The following is a 22,705-nucleotide window of genomic DNA, read 5'->3' on the forward strand; positions in this document are numbered from 1 at the left end:
GTTTATGAATCTAGGATTACATCTTACGTTATTCAAGCATTTACCTTTTTGCCACCCCTGCGATATCCAAGTGCTGCCCTACAGCCCAAATAAAACTGTTCTGATCAGTAACAAATCTAAAAAGCTCTCCATGTTATTAGCATGTTTTCCATTAAAAAACAGAAAATCAACCAACCTGGATTTAAGCAACACAGGGAGCGTCTGCAAATAAATCTGAAGTACTTCAGAAGGCAAATACTGGCTATGGTAACTACGTGTGTGTTTATCAGCTGTAGTTTGTCCAAGTTGTTGAGCATGGCAAGCTAGCTCAACACCTCTCTGAAGCACAGGATTATAAATACAGTTATATAGTTTCCATTGGACAACTGCATTTCCCTTTTGAATTAAGTGGCAAATATGGGTTGCAATCTGCATGCCGCGTACTTTGTCTTCTTCAAAAACAATGTCCTGATAAGCCTCCAGTGCATGCCATCTCAACAACATATCTTCAGATCCAGTGCTAGGCAGAATTCCCTGAACTCTGCAAGAGGAACTAGATGCAAGACCAGTGTCACTAGTGCTGCCCTGCAAGGCATCTTCCAGCTGAGCAAGTTGATCACAGTCTACAGTACATATATTGCAGGACGCCTGTATAATTTTTGGAGAAACTTCTGCTCCACCCAGCTGATCCAATATAAACTTGTTAAGGATGTTCAGTATGTGCTGTTGAAAGCTTTTTAATATTGGTAACTTGGAGGCATGAAGCAACGGGACAATCACAGACTTCGGATCCATACAACAACATATTCCTACATTATGTACACCCGAGAGAATCTGAACACAGGTATTGCTCAGAGAAACTTGCTGCAACAAGTGCAAACACTGGTGTGCACAAACAGCAATGCAACAGCATCTGTCAGGATAATGAATTTCTCCATCAGCAGTTTCAAAGGGGTTTTTGGAACCCTGGTTTTTAAAAGTAGATACAGACAGCCCAGAGAGATCTCTGTGGTGATGCATGAAGTGAGAGTACTCACACCGTCTGTGCCGCTTTCTCGTACACATTGATTGATGAAGCTGCTCTGATTTCACTTTTTTGACAGTGCTGATTATTTTCATGATGCTGTTGATTAGGGCTTTCAGATGCTCTGAGGCTTCCCCCGTTACTCCCTCATTCTTCATACAGAGCCATTCCATCTGAAGCACTGTAACTTCAAACAGCTTAAAGCCCTGATGCTGTATGAACTCATGAACCAGATCTATAGCTTGGCTAAAGTAGAACGGATTGGAGGCTGCACTCTGTAGGCAGCAGATCAAAATCTGCAAGACCCCTTCTATGACCTCAGGTAGAAGCAAGGCTCTGTGATGATACCTAGAAAATACATAGTCATCCTGAACTGGCTGCTGTAGTGTTTTCTTGTATCCTGCAGCAAAAGGATCGGGTTGCTTTCCCAAGCAAGTTCTGATTTTTACTGCTGCTTTGAGTAAGTCTGTTAAGTTTCTTCGTAAATTGTCAGGCATTGTTTCTGTATTGCTAATGTCTAAAGACATGAGATGCAGCACTGTTCGAAAGAGCATCCTTTGGATCAGAGCCACAGGTTCTTCTGTCCACCCTGCAGAAACTACTTCATTTTCTGTGTTACTAACACTGCAACAGTCTCCAAATCCTGCCAAGAACTCTGTCAAAGTGGGCACCACGCTAGCTGAAAGAGCAGAACTGTGATTCAGCATAATGTCAAATTTGCATACTTTCTCTAGGAGAGACAGTAAGACACGGCATAAGTCAAAAGGAGAGTTATCCATGTTGCTCTCAGCAGTTCCTGCAACTGGCTCATTCAGAATCCCTGGGTTTAGCTCATGTGCTGGAATATTTTTGCTGGAACTTTCTGGATTTGGGGCATCAAAATTAGAATTTGGTACCGCTTCTGCAGGTAGGCAATCACTTCTCCCTACAAGGTAGCTGCCCCTAACTGGATGTGTTAAAAAAGGCTGCAGTAACTGGGAGCGTCTGTGTTTTGTTACTACAGTAGTCTTGTCATCAGAATTGCCTTCTGAATCTGAAGTGGACAGCTGAGATCGCCTTGCATCTCGCACAGAGTAACGATGGGTGGTTTTGCGCAGACGTCCACTTTTTCGAGATCGAGCATTTAGTTTTACAGAAGTCTGAAGAGGTGAACGAGTGCTTCCATCTAAGCCTAGTTTTTCCTGAGTAGATTTCACAGAACTTGAATTATTCTCTTTGGTCAGACATATGTCTACTGTAAAGGGTATATTAAAATCTGTTGAAACAGAATAACAAAGGAACATTAAAAGAATATTCAGGAATATTTACAGTTTAATACTTCCAGCTTAAAAATATGAAACATTCATATCTTAATAGGTCATGGTTTTGCATATACCTATGCCCGATATTTTCAGTATTAAAAAAAGCCAGCAACAATTCACATTTAGGAACCATACTGGCTATTTTCAACGCCTAGACAGATTAGCTCATTTTCTAACTAGGGTTAGACAAGAATGTGCTAGAAAGTTTCCTATAAGTTTTTTTTAGGCACAGCTTTTCCATTCTCTTAAGAAATGATGGTATCAAGGTAGATGAAAGGACTCTTTTGGTAAGCAATGGTAAGAAAGCTTAGTCTGAAAGCCTTTTGGATTGTTACAGATGGGATATAAACGAACAATATAGCCACAAGCCTCCAGTTACATTCAATTTAAATTTGGATAACTTAAGACAGACTAATACAAAAGTAAACTATGAATCAGCAGGATACCAGCTGAGATCTCCTCTATTACTTGGCTATGGAAGCACTTTTAGACACTTACTCTAAGCAATATTTACTTTGTATATACCATTTGATATATTCAAAGTCTCACTATAAGTACTGCCAAACAGCCCTATCCCACAACAAGTGAAAATAAAAAACTCTAAGGGGAGGAAAGGTGGTCTTTCAACTTGGCCACTTTTTGCAACTCAGCTGCTACAGGATCTGGGGGCATTAACTCACAGTCCTCTTAGAATGCATGAATTGTTAGCGTACTAGTTCTGATAGAAAAAAAAAATTTCTCTGCTTAGAAACAGTGCAGACCTTCAAGTATACAGACCTCTGCCTTTAACATTAATTAACAGCATTAATTGTTCCCAACACAAAAGGCAGAAACAGAAGTAATGAATTTTAAAATATTCAGGGGCAAGAGGGAGATGGAAAGGAATAATGTTTAGGGTGCTGAATATTCCCACAAAAGCCAAGCCAAAAAAACACTTTCAAATACACAGTATAAAATAGCAAATATAAAATTGAAATCTGACTGAATCAGCAAGAAGATTTTGAGGAATAAAATGCAGGTACTACTGGTTCATTTGTACCTGTAAACTCAGATCACGTTGTTGAGAAAGCAAGCAGCTGAACTCTTTATGTTCTTGGATTAAATCCATCATCATTTTTAAGCAGTGACAGAACTGTATCTGGATGCTTTGGGCAGTAAAACACCTAGCGTAAAACAACTGCAAGTATCTACCATCCAGTAAGTTCAGTATTTCGAAAAATTTTATAGTTAACAATAACAGCCCCCACCCCATACAAAACCCTAAAAGCCTACACAATGGCCACAAATATTAATCAAACTGAAAGAAAAGATTCTTCCATGTGCAAGCATGGACTGTGCCTTGCTGTTCCATGAAGTCATAATTGTGATGCTGAAGGAAACATCACCTGCTTTGGAAGCAGGAAATTAACCAGGAGTACTTCATCAACCAAAGGGTATTTCCTGCAGGGAATGAAAAAAGCTGCCTAATACAGGTGGATTTGTGTCAGCCCAAAAAAAGAAAAAAGTTCTTAGTGCACAACTGGCTACATCATGTTTACTGCACCGACACTATGAGAGGGAATTTGGAGAAGCAGACACTGTACATTATGTAGAGAGCAAACCCAGAACGTCTTAAAACCTATTTATACAACAGTATTTTAAACTAACCCTGGAAAAGTCACTAAGCTCTCATAAGATAACCAAATCACTCCTTCAATTCAATCATGCTTCCAGGAGCATGAAAGAACGATGCAACTGAGCATGCAGGGAAGTTTGTTAGAGAAGAGTGCTATGAAACTGGCACTTAAAGATACTCCCAGTCTACAAACATTAAAAAAATCCTTCAATTTGCAGGGGTTTAAAATAGAAAAACAACGTTGGGAGAACTTCAGGTAAGAATCCTTAGGAACCCTCTCAAACAGAGGTAACTTCATCCTATTTATTTTATCCTCTAATAAGGAAAAGAACGCATCAGACAAATGCAAGAGCCCAAAACAAAACAAACTCCAACAAAGAAACAAAGGAAAAATCGCTCCCATTTCCTGTTCACTTCTTGTACTGAACAGTTTATTTTGTATCATCTTTCACTTTAATTCACTTTAAACTGACTCTTTGGCAGTTGAACCCTTGTGATTTGATTCCTCAATTGGCACATCAGTTTGACACAGAACGTCGTATGTTCTAAGGAACGCAGCCTAGTGCTGATCATCCAGTATTATTCTATTTTTCAGGGCCTGCCTCCCTAGTAACATTGCACTTCTTTCATACTCTGTTGTTGGCTTTAAGCTTGTTCTCCACTTCCTGTTTCTTCAATTTCAGAAGAAAAAGTCTGTCCCATTGTGTCTCTAGTGTCAGCATGTTATCACTTTGTTTTTAAGAAGAATCTGTATGTTTTCCCCTTCTACTCATCATGAAACACTTCACATTAGCTAAATTATCACATACTCTTTGAAATATCTTTTCCCCCCAAAATCATCTGAAAAAAGTCTCACCACCATCAAGTTCAGGTGCAGAGTAATGCGAGCTTTGCCTTTCACAAAGACCAAAAGACTTTACCTTCTCTGTACAGTTTTGATCTTCCTCATACGCTGACAGAACATTGGTATTTCAGTTTAAATTCTCTGCAGAACCCACATCTCCATTCTATGTTAAGAGGGTTACATACTACAATTAACTGCCACTCTTTAGAAGGGATTCCTAGGCTCTGTGGTAATACATAAACCACTTTTTAGGTCCTTAACACTGTAAGTGTTAAAACATACCTATTGCTTTTTCTTCTTGAACAGGGATTTTCCACACCAATGGCAGAAGTGACAGGAGGAGGGTGAGAAGTTCTTCCCGACATGTCAGCTCCTATGTGCAGAACACAAAAGACAAAACATTTTGTACTTCTAAAATAGATTGACCTTTATTTTGCAAGCCTATTCAACATGCAGTTCCCTATGCCCTCCTGCTGTTTTATGTGCTGAAAAAGTGACCTAACTGCAAAGAGTGCTATCTATAATCATTAACTAGAGCCAATCAGAAAGCATCTAAGATATTTATTACACCTCTGCAATTGTTTCTATACAAAGCTCATCCAATCACTCTTAAAGGAATTCCTCACCCAATGAACAAAACCAGAAAAGTCAGAAGCAAGGAACATGTTTAGTTAAACAATGCCAACATGGAGCCCAAGACAAGTCTGAAACTTCTGCGTTGCAAAAACGTAACTTCAACACACTTTATGGGAAGTTTTCTACTTTTTCCAAAGGGATACCCTTAAGCAAATGAAAAAAGATTACATTTATTAATTGATGTTATCAACTCACATTAGAGAAGTGAAGTTATATGGGAGGAAAGAGGGAAGGTTACTCTTAAAAAACACACACAAAAAAACCACTAAAAAAATGCCTCACTCCTATTGATATTCTAAGACTCGTACATGTAAGAAATACAATGCAGAGAGGAACAGCAGAAGGCACAGAATTCAAACACAATTCCCTTATGTGTGCTATGGACAGCACTATCAGAACTGTTTCAGTCCTAAAGATCAAGAATTTTCAAACACAAAAAGCTGACTTGAGCATTTTGTTAGTTATCATCATTCAGGGATATGCAGCTGAAGCAACATCCTTCTGCAAAAATTTATGGTAGCAATTAAAATGCATTGAGATAAGCAATTTAAATGGTTATATATAACACAAATATATTCAGTTTTATATATAGATAGCCATACACTAAATAGTTAATATTTGTCTGATGAGACTTCTAATTTAAATGGCATTTAAAAAACCCTAGAGCTATTGATACAATACAGTTAGACCTGAAAACTAAGCTCTTTCAAAGTCATTCCCTGAATTCTCTTCTGCTACTGAAGGTATTCACATTCCTAATTACTCTTGCTGAGAATGAGGAATATGGCATTCAAAGCACAATAAGAATGGTAAAAGTAAAATATCAATTTTTTGAATTTCAGTGGTATACTTCCAGAATTTGACTCTCAGCAATCAAATTCCTGTTCCCCTACCTTCTTAAAAAAAACACTATTTCCTTAGAAAATAATTGCTGATTTGTGATGTTGCATGAGGAAGGCTACAAGCTTTTTTCTTCTACTTCAGAAGTAGGGTTTTGTTGGAAGAGGCACATGGACTCCCCCATTCTCTTCTGACATGAGCACCAGCTGTTTTTCCAGCTGCTCTAGTTCTGAAGCCTCCATTAACAGCAACTATGCAGAACTCATGCGACACCTAAAAAAACCCACAGCTGTAGAAGCAGTAAGGATTCTTCTTACCTACTACATATAATTGCAGTCTTGTGGATTTACTGTTTAGCCAGTGCACCTCCTGGAATCCAAAACCAAGCCAGCAGACCTGACTAGAGTCTTAGCACAAGTCACCTCGTTAAGGAAAAGCAAACATCCAGGATGAATTTCACCAACATTAACAGCTCACCCCACTCAGGACAAGGGCTGAATAAACTCAACCAGGTTTGACTTGGCTCATTATTTTTAAACACTGGGATTTGTAGTTTCAAAGCACAAAGACCTAACGTGCATCCCATCCTACCTGTTGGTTAGTACATATCCAGTAGTGTCGGAGAGGAGAAAGAGAAAGAAGAGAAGAAAATGGACATATGCAGCTACAGGAGTGCATGCTAGACTTTATGTAAAAAATAGTGTAAACTGATCACCTGAAGTGATCTCTTGATCTCTCTTTCTCTCAAGCTAAAGTTACAAATTTCTTATTATGTTCAAGAACAAGTTAAGGAATAAAAACATATCTCATGACTCAAAATAAAAGGGTGCGTATTTTATTTTATTGCCTTAAACCTGGAGGACCTTTCCCAAACTCAGAACTGTCAGTTTGTGCTGGAGGTTCTGCAAACACTCATTTCTTTTGAAAATTCTAACCTACTGCCTCTTTCCACCCAGCTACCATGCTTCATCTTCATACACGCCTTACCTTGTCAGAAGTTCAACAACCATCAATATCAACTGGCAAACAGGTTTATGATTAGCTATTTTTCTGTTTTTGCTGAAGGACAGAATGCAACTGCAACACATCCTTTTGAATTTCTAGTCTTCACAGTTAAGTAATACACTCTACCACGAAAAGGCAAGAAAACCAGCACCAAGAAGAACAGGAGCCAGACAGATCCCCACAGTCAAAACTCAATACAAAAATTATAACCAAGTAAGAAAAAAAACTATTACCTGATCAATAGTAGAGTTCAGTGTGGTAAGTAAAATAAACCCACGGCCTTGAACCAAGTATTGTCCCAGTGCTGCCATATGAGTTTCTTCTTCTTCATCTTCCTTGGCCTCTGCCCTCTGTACCACTGCATTGCACAGTCTGTTGACATCAGTCAAGAATTCCCGTGCCAGTGAGTTACTGGCACTGCTCATGTCTGAGCTGTAAGTACAGAAATTAAATCCGTCAGAAAATACATTCCTTATGGAAAAAAAGACTAGGGGAAGAGAGGAGCATTCCTTCCCTGTATCATACACCTCCAAAGCATGGACTGAGGGATCCATGTATCAATGCAGGGTGCAAGGGAATGGGAAGGATGAGCTTAGAGAATTTCAGTGAAACTTTAGCTAACAGCTCACAACCCCAAAAACTCATTTTATAAATCTGTCAGGTAAAAGCCCATGACACACAGCATTCCCTCCCACTGCATAAATGAAAGCCAACAACTGTTGAAGCTTTCCTTTGTAACCTGAATGCAAGTTTCAACCTTCACCTGCTTCTTCAGCTGAAGCACAAGGGGAAAACAGGCCGCTCTTACGCAGCATTATACAGGAAGTGTTCTTTAATAGTTTATTTGAACACATTACACCTTTTACCACGTTATGTATTCTAACAATATGCAGACTGTTTCAAGGGGAAAAAAGGAAAAAAATAATGAGTTAAGATAAATGTGGGAGTTTCAGAAATACAATGCTTTAGATTTACCAGCTATCACTGTGTTTTCCTTCAAGCAAAACCGAGAGGATGGCACTAAGTACGCTGTAGCACTGAATTCAAGATATACTTCTAGTACACATGTTCAGGAGAAAATACCAAAAGCATCGGTACTGATTCTCAAACTGATTGATTTTACTTCAGATAATGCACACAAGGCACTCACACACTTCATCTATTTGCTTTATCTTCTAAAAATTACTTCTGTTTTCCCTTGTGCCACAGAATTCTTCCATTGCTCAGCACTAGTACACGTTGAAACATTTAAAACAACTTTTAAATCAAACGAGACAAGAAACGCAAGACTCAGCTGTAGAAAACTCAAGAGGATCACTGAGGAAAGCAAAACAAAACCAAAAATCTGTAATGGCTGCTATAGAAACAAGAACATTTAATCCAAATAAAATCCACTTAATGCATACTGTGGCATATTTAATTCCTTTTATTTCTGTATGAACAGCTGAAGCAAAATGCTCAGAAGTCAAATATTTTCATCATATCTAAGCACAGAACATGCAAAAAGAGAGCCAAATAGCTTCCGATATAACATTTAAATATAACGGGTGGATTAATACTGCTTGATCAAGAAACACATGCAGTTATTAGGTAAAATATAAAATCTTGTAAGGAAGAGCAAGTTCACTAGCACTAATGGCACAGAAAACTCCTTTTAGCGGCAAGACTGAATACTTATAATTACATTCACCGCAGAAGTAACAGGAAAATTCTTACCAGAATTACTTTTTCAACTTAACACATTTATCCTCTATCTAGAAGAAAAAGCAAATATATGCTGGAAATATCACCCTTGGATCACCTGTTTTTAAAAAGAGAAAAACACATAATTACAAATAGACAATTTATTTTGGTTTTACAACTCATTTTATGATAGCTATTTAAAGTTTCTAAGGAATCCTTGGGTTTGGGGGTGGTTTTGAGCTGTAAAGCTCTAGTTTGCGCTTTTAGCTTATGATTGTGCACAACAAATTCCATTACAGAGAAAATAATTGGTGCATATAAGGGAAGTTAACATAATAAAGTTAAATAGTTTTTAAAATGTAAAATGAGCTAGTCATGCAAGTTTAAACATTTCTCTCTAGAAACAGTACGAATTTTAGTGATGACTACCTGATACATAATACTTGAAGCACTTGCAGCTCTAGGTACAAGTGATGGGTAGTATGAGAAATTGAATTATGCAGTCAGGTGCTGACATAGATGCATTTTAAACTGTCCTTCTATTTTGTCCTGACAGATAAATGCTCTTTAATACATTAAGCGCTGGGGAAGATGTAATTAGTAATATCAGAGAGGAACAGCATTGTATCTGCTTGGTACAGTCTACTAAAGCAATTTAAGAGTTACTACTTCTTCCCTACCCCTCTAACCCCCTCCGATCCTAACAGAGGATCGGAACAGGCACTGCTTTTTTCCCCCCCTAAGATAAATACTTTAAACTACCCGTTATAACTGTAATTAGGTGTGAAGAAAAGATTAAGATCATATTGGGGAAAAGCAATCTCCCAAGTTGTTCCAGAATGGGCAGAAATACTAAGACAGTTACCCCTAACACATGCTTCAGCAAAAAAGTGAAAAACAAAGCAATATACACCAGCCCTGTCTTCATGTGCACTGCACAAAGGGCAAGAAGATTCTGTAACAATTCAGGGAAAATTATTGCTATTGAGAGTATGCATCCATAAAGCCTCAGCATCCCATATTCCTTGCTTGAAGCTAAACTGCCAAAAGGTTTAGTAATTGTTTTATTTTAAAACTTCAGGTTTCTAGTTATTACATTTCCCCTCACATCTTTAGAGTGTATCAAACCTACAAACAGGAAAAAGCTATTTAAATTCTCCTGAAAGACTCATTTACTTAAACAAGATTGAAAAGCTCCTTAAATATGCTTTAAATTCTAATGTATGTTTTTATCTGACTGGCTGAATACTTTCTCTGCTGTTTCCTGTAAGAGAGAGCAATAATTGCAGAGGCAATGGTTATTTCTACAACCTCTCAGCATTTCTTGCTACCATTTTCAATCTTCAAGTGCTAATTACTTAGCCATTCAATGGTAACAGGACTTACTAGTCTTCCTTTGCCAACTTTGGTTTTTTTGAAGTGTTAAAATACTTGTGTTCTATGACACTAAGCACATTTTAACTGAGTCCAGTTTCTAACAAAGCCCTAAAATTCTGAAAAGTTACATCCACTGACACATCAGGCATACACAGAGATGAACTGTGCAAACCATGTTTACTAAAGCATTCACGAACTGGGGTGCTCCAGTTGCAAGGTCGTCTAAACATTAAAACCTCATTCTCTAGACGTGGTCAAGAGACAAAAAATCATTTGCTATCAATGGGAATGCAAAGGGTGGTTACCAAGAACTGCCTCAAAAACATTCAACTACAGAGGTCTAGGTCACCACTCAGAAAACACATATTATACCCACAGTTAAGGGGGGGGGGAGAAATGGGGACAGGAAAGAGAAAGAAGAAAAAGATTACATTCATTATTTTTGTATTCTCTAGTGGCAAGTAAATAAAAACTTCAACTTTAAATTTAAATTGCAATGAGCACAACCATGACATGAACGACCTCCTTAAGGAAGGAGAGAAACACTGTAGGCTCCCCAGGCAAGCTCCTAATAATTGCCCCCGCTTTGAATGCTTGGGAACAACACAACTCATCCACAGCCTTACAGAAACCCAACTTACCGATAAGGCTAACATTCAAAATTCGTTCCAACTGAATAGCTTTGGCACCTAGTGGGTTTGCAGTTCTACCAGACCACTAGAAGATGTAACAATCTGCTGTTCATCACTGTTTACTGCCCTTCCATCTGAAACTTCAGCCTCCAGGTTTCCTGCGTTGCTTGCAGTTACATGGATTTAACACCTATTACCACATGCAGCAAACAAGCTAATTTGCAACGTCAGTGGTACCATGAAGTACTGTTTTGTGGATGCTAATGCAAAAAGACATCAAGCATGTCTTCTTAATGCAAGAATTAAATATTTAATAGGTAAGGAATTAAAATGCTCTCAATTCTACAGTGCAGAAAAAAATGTAAAGTGATACCATGCTAGATAATGAAACACTTATTTTAGAAGGCCTTGTTCCAACAAGTGCTAGCTGCTTTTTTCAGTTGTACCTACTTTTTCTGCAATTAAGTTCTAAAACATACTGACAGCACAAATGTCTTTGGAAACAGTTTCAGATAACCTCCTTATTCATCCCATCTTGAAGCTAGAGACAAAGAACAACAATACAAGGATAACTGAGAAATACTTAGGAAGTGTCCAAAAAAGCTGTATATGTGATATTTGTTTCCTGACAAGTGATCCGAGAACCTAAAAGCACATTGCATTTTCAAGAAGAACTCAAGTTAACGATAAGGACTTGCCCTGCTGAGGCTGTAACAAAGCAAATGCCCTGCTTTTACAAAAACCCACCCCCCACCTCTAAGGTTTCAGCTTGCTTGTCACCCTTCCGTTGTAGATTGTGGTACGTCAATACTACACCCTACACAGCACAGCATTTCATCTCACTCCAAGAATGTATGCCAGCCAATTTGCTTTAAGTTGGAACTACTCTACTGCAGAATTTTTCTTTTGTTTCAAGTGACACATCTTTAACTGCTGTGGTGCCTGGTAATATGGAAGCAGATGCTACACAAAACACCTGTAGTAAATTAAGAGTACCTTCAGCTCTCTTCAGACAGGTCACCTCAACAAGGAAAAAGCCCAAAACCTAAAACATCACATATGAACGAAGCCATAAAAGAGCAGAAAAAAACCCACCAGAATCTCAGTTTACCACTGCTGCGTACAGTCCCAACAGGACACCAACAGCTGTGGAATACACAATGTGTCAGGGCTTCACATAGCTAGCCCTAAAAATTTTTTTTAACAAATCATACTCTTAAATTTCATTTCACACTACAAGTATATGATTATCACATTTTACAAAAAAACCTATCCCTACAAATAATATTTATTTCTAAAAGGAAAAAACCCACAAGCTTTTTTTTAAGAAAATATCACTTAACCGTGAATGATCTGACATTCACGTCTAATCCGCCCTCTTCATTCCCATCTTTCCATCATCCTCATAATTCAACCTGTATCACATCCGCCCTCTGGCCCCTTTCTACACAAGCTCTCAAGGGACTTATTTATTTGCTGTTGTAGTATAAATCTATTTCCTGCATTTGTAACTCTTATTTTCTCCGAACTTCTCTCCATTTCTACTAAGTTGACCACCAGCTGAGCATCCTGAAGTACAGGAGCGCCTTGTACTTACTTCAGTGGACTTTAAGCCTTTAAAAGAAAATGCCAAAATCATTCTTTATATAATTTAAAGGATGGAACTTAAAAATAAGACAAATTTAGCAGTCTCGAATAGTGAGTCATGAATAAACTAACTTTATATAGTGCTAATGATTACCAAGTATTATCATTGACATTGGGGAATGAAGAAAATGCAACAAAAGCTTAGGGTTGAGCTAGTATTCTGTATACAGATGGGAGTGAACCGGGCCTTTTACTTGGTTATCTTTTCAGCAATGCATTGTCCAGAAAGGCCTGGAATCTCCAATAATACAGTAAGAAGTAGTAATTACTAAATTACTACAGCAGCATTGTAATAAAATACAGTATTAAGCCAAATGAAGTAAAAATACCATAATACTGATTTAAATTATTACTTTCAGTAACTGTTGTGCTACAGCAAAAATAAAGGAGAGTGGTAGTGGTCTCCACAGAGCAGCCCAAATTAGTGCTCTAATAAACCTGCCTCCCCACAGCCTTTTTTTAAAAAAAAGTTGTTAAAATGTTAATTTTATAGTACTAGCAAAACCAAAACTACTTCAATCACCTCTATTTGTTGTGAAGTACATGTCAATAAATTTCTTCAAATGGCTCATCAGTAAATAGTTATACCAGTCTAAAATGAACATACTGCTGGGTGCTGTTCATACAGCTGCATAGTCAGGCTTGACTGACTGAGCAAAACAAAGCAATAACGTACCTAAGAACGTACACATGGCACCTAGGAGCCACCTGCTACTCACTGTCACCTTCAATAAAAGCCATCTTGTCCACCAGGTTGTACGAGTATCTTACTCCACTAAAGGAATGATAGCCAGTCTCATAAGAAAAATAAACTTACAAAAAGGTATTTTACAGATCATGCAAAGAGGAGTAGAGAACAGAGCTACAGGAAGCTGTTAATTTATTTATTTTCTGTTTCTAAGAGACAAACACTGATTAAGCATGGCATGACTGCAAGTCCTTTTGAGTACAGAATACAATGAAGCTGCATTTTTACTAGGTATTAACACTTCGAAAAAACCATAGTTTCTGTAAGCCACTGTACAATCCAGTTATTCCTGGCCTCCAGTTCAGAACTTGTAGCCCTTTTACCCATTCTCTAGAATAAAGTATATGGAAATCCGAGTCACCACTGGCCAATAAATGGTACAAATGTATTCATGCCATTTAGCAAATACTTAACCCAGCCTCATCACTTTTACTTAACATTTATGTTCTGGAGAACATGCTTGTGACCTCCTCAATGATTTTAACATTAAAATAATTGTTGATATAATGATATTAATCAAATTTACTTTGGAGTTAAAACTTTCAGTTTAAGCTCAAGCTTCTGTTAGCAGAGGACAACAGGGATAATGAAGAGCACTGGCATGTTATTAACACTAAGACAGGCCATAACAGGCTTTTGCAATTGTAGCACAGATTGCCAGGTTTATTTAAGAAATTAAGTTTATGTTGGTAGCAGACACCAAATTTGAGTGCCTTCTGTTTAAAGAAATGTGTTAACAATAAAGCTAAGGGAATACTACAGTTAATTCCCCTTTGCAAGCTGGAGAAGGAAAGAAAGCAGAGCATGACAGAGTGCGATAGAGAAAAATGTATCCAGCATGGCCTGGAACAAAACTGGAACATATCCTGCAGTGCTGCCTTGAGGTCTGTACTTGTGGTGATATGCAAGTAAAGCCTCAAACTAACGCATTGCCAAAAATCTGCATTCTTGCTTTTCTGTCCTTTTGATATCATTCAAAACTTCAAACAGGCTAGAAACAAATACCCAGCTGACATTGCCAAAATAGGTTACACGCCAGGAGCCACACACAAGCCTTTAAGAAAACAGGAACCTGAAATTCAAGCAGAGCATCAGCAGAAAGCTTGAGACACTTTGATGCCTTGTTTTACCAATGCAAGGCAATCAGTCAAAAGTGTAGCTTCTAAAAGGCAGTGAACATTTGCTAACCGTCCAACAACTCTGATAGTCAAAACCATGAGCAAACAAGAGCAAAACCAAGACACTTCAGGTTCTGCTCATTCTAAAAACAGGCATACTTGAGACAACACTCGAGCTCTGCAGAAGACCTCCTAACATACATTTTCAAACACTTTCTGCTGTCCTTTGCTACTATTTATTAACTATTCAGAGTTACAGAAGCAGACAACCTATTAAAACATACTGAGGTAGTGTTGCTCCAGCCATTGGGTTGCACTTGAAAAGCAACCTCTGTAAAACGTACAGAGTTTATCATAAGACTGTGGGTAGATATCAATTTTCTTGGCACAGTTCTACTTCTGACAAAGTCCTTTATTTCCTCAAGGAGTTCAATAACCAGCTTTTAGTCTTCTGTGTAATCCATTAGATCAGTATAATTTCCAAACAAGTTATTCAGAGGCTCTCTCCCCGAATAAAGTTAAAAATAAAAACACTTAGCACTTTTGGATAACACATGCACTATCCTTTTAATTAACCAGGGAAAAGTGTGTCAAGTTCACAATATGGTAAAAAAGTATTATTTTCATGAACACTGAAAAGTGTGTTGAGACCTTCATAGCAATGGTGTTGCTCTATATGCAACTGTATTTACGTGCATATAATCTTACTAATACTACTTGTGTAAAATCAAACGTATATTTAACTCACCTCACCTACATGGGATGCTTGCCTTGCAATACCTGAAGTCTGGAAGTCCTGATTCTGGCAGGTATCTTAAGCCTCCTATAAAGCATGTAGTCTAATTATGTTCTGCTGCCTAGGTATTAAAACAAAATTTAATCTATGAACCTGAGAAGCAGAAAATTTCTACCTGTAAGTGGATGTGAAAGCATTGTATCTTACATTGAAAAAAGTATTTTAAGGAATTATATCTGTGCTTTCTGAAAAAGTAGTCCTTAAATAAAAATACTCATTTTCATATTGTGTATGGTCAAGAAACACTGCGACATGGATGGCTAAACTAACCATTCCTGTTTGTAGAATAGGAATACCAAGGAAAAAAGCAAACAAGATCAGACAAATGCCATGCTAGATTTGGCCACATTAAAGAAACAGGCACTGTCCAAAATACCTATCATATATATATATATATAAACAAGTCAAAGCTATAATTAGCAAATACACCCAAGGCTACAGGCACCTAGAGATACAAAGTAGCACTACACATACAGGCAGGTCAACCTCTCAGAAACAGTTTCAGAGATGTCATTCTTCTGAGGGAGACCCAGACCTGTGGTACACCACACCAAATGTGAGGTAAGTGAAGAAAAACCCCAAACCCTTCCTTACCCCCAAATTGTCATTTGCCACAGTATTTTCAGGCCTCAGCAATTCTGAAAGTTAAAGAAATGAAATTAATCGGTAATTTCTTTGGACACAGTCTGTTCCAGACTACCCTTGCCTAGTTTGGCAAGTGCATTTTTTCAAAGGTAACTTAAAATGTATTTGCTAGAGTTTAATGTGGTTCCCATGATATATTCTGGCCCATAAGTGTTTAAGTCTGCTCTCCCCAACATGCCCATTTCTAGAATCTCACTTTCCTGTAGCACAATTCTTGGTAACAGCAGCTCTGAATGATAGAAGCCCAACTCAAATGTATGTAAACAAGAATATTGTATATATATGTTAATTTGTTATACAACTAAAAAAAATAATCCCATTTACCCACAATTCAGTTTTCCTGTTCAACAGTCTCCAAGGTGTAATCTTAGGACATTACTTCCATTAAATGAAGTCTGATGAATACATCCTTAGTATTTCTACTGGATACTTGTCATTTCATTAGTCTGTATCGGACAGATGTCAGTCCCTTAAACAGAAAATCTACTAACAGCCCTGAAGAGTATAAGCTTGTCCTACAGTGACAATGGAGACTATCAACTCAAAACAGCAAGTTTATTAGAAACTGCTACTGACTAAAAAAAAATCAACTAGCAGCAACACACAGGTGACCAGACACCAAGGCAAGAACAACATTAATATATAATAAACTGCATTAAAAATGTTGACCAAACAGGGACTACCAAAACAAGAAGAGATAACCTGGCAAGAAAAGAGCGAGTGATGCAGCATCTGAGTACCCCAAAAGGAAGCTGGCTCAGATGCAAACTAACTGCACTTTTCCACATACATGCAATGTACCAGAGATCTACAAATAAAAGTTGCACTTTGTATGATATTTTAGAGGTCTAACTCCAAATGTTAAAACCATAAACATCATGATTATAATGAATATTCTACTTCTGACACCCATCATGACAAAGGTAGTAGCAAAACTTACGATTTCAGCAACAGCCCCAGCTTACCAGGGCCTCACAAATCAGGGAGAGAACACGCAGCAGCACCTGTACAAGAGTACGGTAGAGGCCAAACTACACACTGCTCAAACCTAGCAAGCTTTAGAGATTGAGAGGGTTAACATCACCCCCTCACCCTAGTTCCACTTTCAAATGTGGTGTGAGAACAACTAATGCTCAATGTAATACCTTGTGGAACATAGACAACAGCTTTCCATGCCTTACATGAAATCCCTAGCATAATCCTGTACAACAGCTTTGCTTAACTTAGTGAATTGGTTTGCTTTGTCAGGAGAGTAATTTTTAAAAATGTCTCATTAAAGTCAATTCAGTGACTTTTGATACAGCTTTTGGTGCACCATAAGCTACTGAAACATTCACAGCAGTGAAACACAAACAGTATTTAATCAACATTTAAGCTAAACTACAACTTCTTGCCCTAGTTGATTGTGAAGTATTCACATCATGACTTGTTCTTCATTTTGAAGTCTACTTGCAAAAAACCTGACTTGTACTACCTGTTTTATTCATGACAGGGCTTTTACAAGTAGAGTTCATTACAATGCTGTAATATCAGAATGCTTAAAAAGTGAATTTGTTAGATTTAATACATATAGCACGAGCAAACCCTATTTGCGCTTGATATTTACTTGTTGGAAAGTACTATTACCTTGGGGACTAGAAGTAAAGGCCAACTATCTACTCATACAACACAGTATCAAAAACTTCGATAACATGTACCATCATGTACAAAAGGGGAAAGGAAAATAAGATGTGCTATTTTTCTGCCAGCTGAATATTTTACTTTTATGTCATTGCATATTTTCCACATAAAAATACCCAATTAATATATCTGACCCTTATTTGGAAAAAATTATTAGATCACGATTTTTTGGAGTCTTTAGTGCGAAGTTTTAAGAAGCACTCTCTGATAATGACCAATGCGAGCTGTCGCAATGGAACAGAGCAATGCAATACCAAATGTGTGCTTCTTTAAGAACATGGCAACAAAGATAAAGCGATCAATGCTAAAGAAGTTGTTCTTGCTAAAATTTAGCAAATTATGAGGTTCTGCCTTGAACTCTGAAGGTCTGTATCCCCCTCACAAGTTAGCAGATATCAACAGTTTCCTCCTTTTGAGTCTGGATGAAGCATCACTGAGACAGTGTTAATGGCAAGGAATCCCACAGGCCAGCTGCATATCACACATGTCCTTTGGAACAGCTTCGTGACTTAACATGGAATTTTATTTAGTCAAACAACATGAAACACCTGGGAATGCATTCTTGTTGAGCCTGAAATCAAGTTCAAAGATGAGAGATGATTCATCTACAAGATAAAAAGTACAGCACTAATAAAAGACAGGCTCTCAACCAACCACCTACACTCAAGTAATGCATTAACCCTGTACATGTGCTATACTCAAGTTCATGCTTAGCTTGTGGTTTTACACTATCCAAAGTCAGCAACTACAATACAGTTATTAGCCACATTAAATCCGTTCCAGTTCATTTAACATTTGCATATTGCAGACCAGTGCATGGCAGGCATAGAGAGTAAAGATTCCTTAGAACAGGTGCAGGGAAAGCTGTGGGCTTCAAAGATAATCACTGCAAAATTAACCGTGCTCGAAACAGATAGCTTGCTATCACGGAAACTGGCTAAAATGCACTGAATAATACAAAGCTGTTACCAACACCAAGAAAAAAAATGCTAGAGACAGGCTTTGTTAGCAGAGCTGAAGACAAGGATCTGTTCCAGATCTTATCTAAAGTGCCAGAGGACACCACCTTAAGAAACACATGGTACTACAGAAAGGAACTGACAAATATTCTACCACAAGGCAGAATCTATGCAGAAAATAAGCTATGAAAGAGACCGGTAAATTGTTCTTCAAAAGAAATTCAGCAGTGAAAAGGTTGAAATGGCATAGCTCCCACACGAGACCTGTTCCAAGCACTACTCAGTGCTAACAAGTTCTTTGCCAAATTAAAATATATACCAGTAATAGTCCTAAGTGTCTTCTTCCATGCTTTAAGTTCCATACTTATCCCCACAAACAGACTACAAAGCAAGCCTCAACAGCCATGGCTACACAGTAATAAACAATGACTAAATCTCCACAGACTTTGTGGAGTAAAACAACAGAAGCAGTCTACTACAGAAAGTAAATCAGAAGTTCAGGGTCTCTCCAGTAGCGACCCTACACAGACCAGACCAGGCAGACTTTGTGAAAACCCTCTTACATTAATCTGCAGTATGGCAGATCGCGTGGTCTCCAGTACAACCAGGAAAAACATTGTAGTTGTGACCACACTACATCTACTTGGAGATTATTTTAAACAACAAATATACCACTCAAATCACAATCTGGAGGGCCATACAAATCTTTCTGTAATTTATAAGACTGTACCCAATACTCAGGAGAAATAGAAGAGGTAAAAAAAATGTTGAGCAGTATCTTGAAGCACTCTGGCTGAAGGGATATTCCTGAAACTGAAAGCTTAGTAGATGATTAAAACAAGAAAGCAAAATGCTTGAGACAAATTTTGGCATCGTGTCGAAAGTACCCACTAAGAGCAAATAAATAAGAGGGGAAGATCAATGATCAGAGGGAAGAAGAGCTCATTAATGGGCAGAAGACTAATTCTGCTTCTGGAGCTTTAAAACTGGTCAGTGAAGTCCATATTTTCTATAGTACTCAGATGCAGACAAGACAGCAGGTAGCAATTCTGAAGGTGGTATTAATTTTTTTTTACTTAAATATCTGAGAGTTTCATACTCTGTTATTCCTGTTAAGCTGTCTGCCAGCTTCTTCACAAAGTGCCAACGGATTTGGTTGCTTTAGGGAAGCAGACCCTGTATTTCTCCCAGGCTTTTCTGCAGAGGGGCAATTTGTTCCAGCTGCACTGACCCCTCTTGCACTGAACTGGCCCCAGAAGACCCAGTCAACCATCAAGCAAACTACAAGCAAAATGACTCACGTAACATCTCACTTCAGGTAGCTTTTCTCCAGGAGGGATGCAAGTAACAGCTAGCATTTTTATTTCATTTGTGAAGTTTAAACAGGACTTGAAATTAGTCAAGCAGTATGGACTCCAACAGAGAAACTATAATCAATAATTACACTTAATTTCATATATATTTAATACATAATAATAATGACTAAGAATATGAAGTTTCCCAGTATACCTATTACTAGGTAGGCAGATACTAAAAAAAAAAATCGTGAACCACTGGAGAAACCCCTAAATCCACCCACAATGCAAAAAATAACAAACTTTACGTTTAAAGCACCTATAGTTTAGGGATCTTATCACACATGCACACACAAACAAGATTTTACACTGCTGAGAGACAGCTGGGGAGACGAATGAAGTGTGCCAGATGAAGGCTACATACGTTCAGTAACCAAACATCATATGATACCTTTTTTCTGCAAATGCTAAGGATTTAGCAGGACTCCAATAATCAAACTGACTCTGTAACTAAAGTAATTTAGGCTTCTAAAAATAGGTCTAGATTAATTAGAAGTACCTTCTGGAGTTAAAAAGGCCCAACACAGCATTTAATCTATATATCCAGACACTTAAAGGAAATTCTGCTTTCCTTTGATCTTTTGTTAATTGAAACTGGAATGAAACTACACACTCTTCAGTGACTCAAATCTCCCCTTAAAATTGAAAGATGCAAGTAATAGAAAGATAAATACACACCTTGGGTAGCACACAAAGTTTCACAGTTTAGGGCTTTTGCTTTGTTTTCTCTATGGCAAGCCATAAGAATGTTTGATTTCAATTCTTTAAAACTAGGATTACTAAACTCTTGCTTTCCAATAGAAAGAGAATAGGAAAGAGAAAGACTTGCACTTTTTGGTTAATTTTAAAGCTATTTCAGTGTCTGAATTACTGAACCAAAACTGGATGGACAAATTTCAACTGAAAATATTATAACAAAAGTATACTGCTGGACTTCCATCAGCTCCTGTAATGCAATTGTGAACTATCAGGAATATCTCCTTGTCTTACACATTTTCCTTAATTCACTCTTTCCCTGAATTAAGCCTAACTAAATCAGTTGCTCACCCCCCAAGAACATGAATTTTCAGTAAATGCCTCCACAATACTGAAGGGGAATAGAGGAAGCCAGGTGTTTCCTAAAATAAAACTGGACAAATTTAAAATCTGTATTAATGCTTCCAATGAAGCCTTGCTTTTGGCACTACCTGACAGTAATTTCTCCTGGTATTTCATCTTCCCATTTTTCTCTTGGGAAAGCAGAAAGGTTTTTCTCTACTGTTAGAAGTCTGAAGCAGCAGGAACCCTCTCCTCCCACCTCATATTTAGTATTTGATGCTCCCTTACTTTTCCATGGAGTATGGCAATGTTTTTAACTGAAGTCAAAAAAGCTCAATTTTCTGGGTGCAGAAAGAGAGGTCAAAGAACATATAAATGTAAGGATTTGCTGAGATTGTCAGATGCTTGCTCAACCACTCCAACAGTCTAACAGGCACTAGTCTTCCACCATCTCTCATAAACCACCATTCATCACTTCTGCTTTCCACTGCCCACCTTTCAAATTATCCAGAATGCTCACAAAAGCTCTTAAAATAATTCTCTCAGTGCCTCAGCTCCACATGGCTCAAAAACCCCACACAAAACAGAATCACCACAGGGCAGGATCCAGATGCCTGCAGTGAACTATACAAGCTCAGAAGTGCAGAAGACAACCCTTTCAGCGCTTATCCACTACGTGGCCATTGCAAAATCGCTCTCACAGTAACAGCAGGCAGTGGGGAGTTATTTACAGGGGAGAAGAGAGCTAAGGAAGTCAGAGAAGAAGAAGAATGGAAGCCCTGCTCTTTTGTAATAGACCGAAACCACAAAATATCCGAGCTACAGAACATGAAAGATAATGAAATGTGCAGTGCTGACTAAAAAGCCTAGCGAAACTTAAAAGAAATATCCAGAACAAAGGTACAATAGAACTTACAGGTACCAAAATACAGCACTACCCCAGGACTTCACTACAGCATTACATACCTATTCCTTCTTCAACATACATGAACTAATGAATTAGCATTTAATTTTCTTCTGTCTTGCTCTCATACTCAGCATCAGATTTAAGCTATATCTTCACACAGCTCACAGCACAGTTACCCAAAAGCCACACTAACAAGACTTACACTTCCATTCTAGTAGTTAGTACCAAAAAACCTGACTTGCCAGAAAAATGAGATTTTAATCAGACCCCAGGCTGCAAACAGGAACCATGAAGAGCTACCAGCAAAAAAAAGCTTCAGGACTGCACACAGCATCTTTTTCTCCTTTCCCCTCCCACATTCCAGCATCAATTCTGTACAGAGTGCTTTATCCAGAGGCAAGGCATTCCCATGCACTAACTTCAACAAGTCACTGAAAGACATGTTCAAATGCAACGCTTGAATCTGAACAGAAGAAAATAAAACCTGGATCTAATGCTGCTTTATTAGATCTTCTGAAATGACCATGACAGCTGAAGCAGACATGCTACTGAGTCCAAGCAAAAGCCCCCATCTTCGGAAGAGCAGCTAGGGTGCTGTTACACAAGACAGCTCAGCCCACCTGACAACTCATGACTAGTTTTTTCCGCTGGATTTTTTTGTTGTTGTTGAATGCCATGTTGAGGGATCAGGCAGTTGTCACTGTCAAAGGGAAGAAGGCAGGAGGGCAACCTCTCCCTTCAGCAGTAACAAGCTGCTCGATCAGCTTAGCCAGCTCAGACAAATCAGTCCAGGCGACAAAACAGAAGCACTCACCAATCTCTTCTACCTGATCTTGTCCCAGTCTAAAAAACTCCATCTCTAGATTGGTGCTGCCA

The 22,705-nt window shown here is 38.2% G+C and overlaps 1 protein-coding gene across 3 annotated transcripts in view; it reads right to left on the minus strand.

Moving 5' to 3' along the window:
• Positions 1–22,705, minus strand: part of LYST (lysosomal trafficking regulator) — a 96,739-nt gene that overhangs the window by 61,409 nt on the left and 12,625 nt on the right. For all 3 annotated transcript variants that reach the window (XM_056342888.1, XM_056342887.1, XM_056342889.1), the window contains exons 2-5: positions 8,961–9,045; positions 7,478–7,676; positions 5,046–5,136; positions 176–2,258 (exon numbers count right to left, since the gene is read on the minus strand). In XM_056342888.1, the coding sequence (XP_056198863.1) occupies positions 176–2,258; positions 5,046–5,136; positions 7,478–7,669 (2,366 nt within the window). In that variant the 5' untranslated portion in view covers positions 7,670–7,676; positions 8,961–9,045. The remainder of the gene's footprint in view (positions 1–175; positions 2,259–5,045; positions 5,137–7,477; positions 7,677–8,960; positions 9,046–22,705) is intronic.

This window comes from Falco biarmicus, chromosome 6, assembly GCF_023638135.1.
Source record: "Falco biarmicus isolate bFalBia1 chromosome 6, bFalBia1.pri, whole genome shotgun sequence".
Lineage (NCBI taxonomy): Eukaryota > Metazoa > Chordata > Aves > Falconiformes > Falconidae > Falco > Falco biarmicus.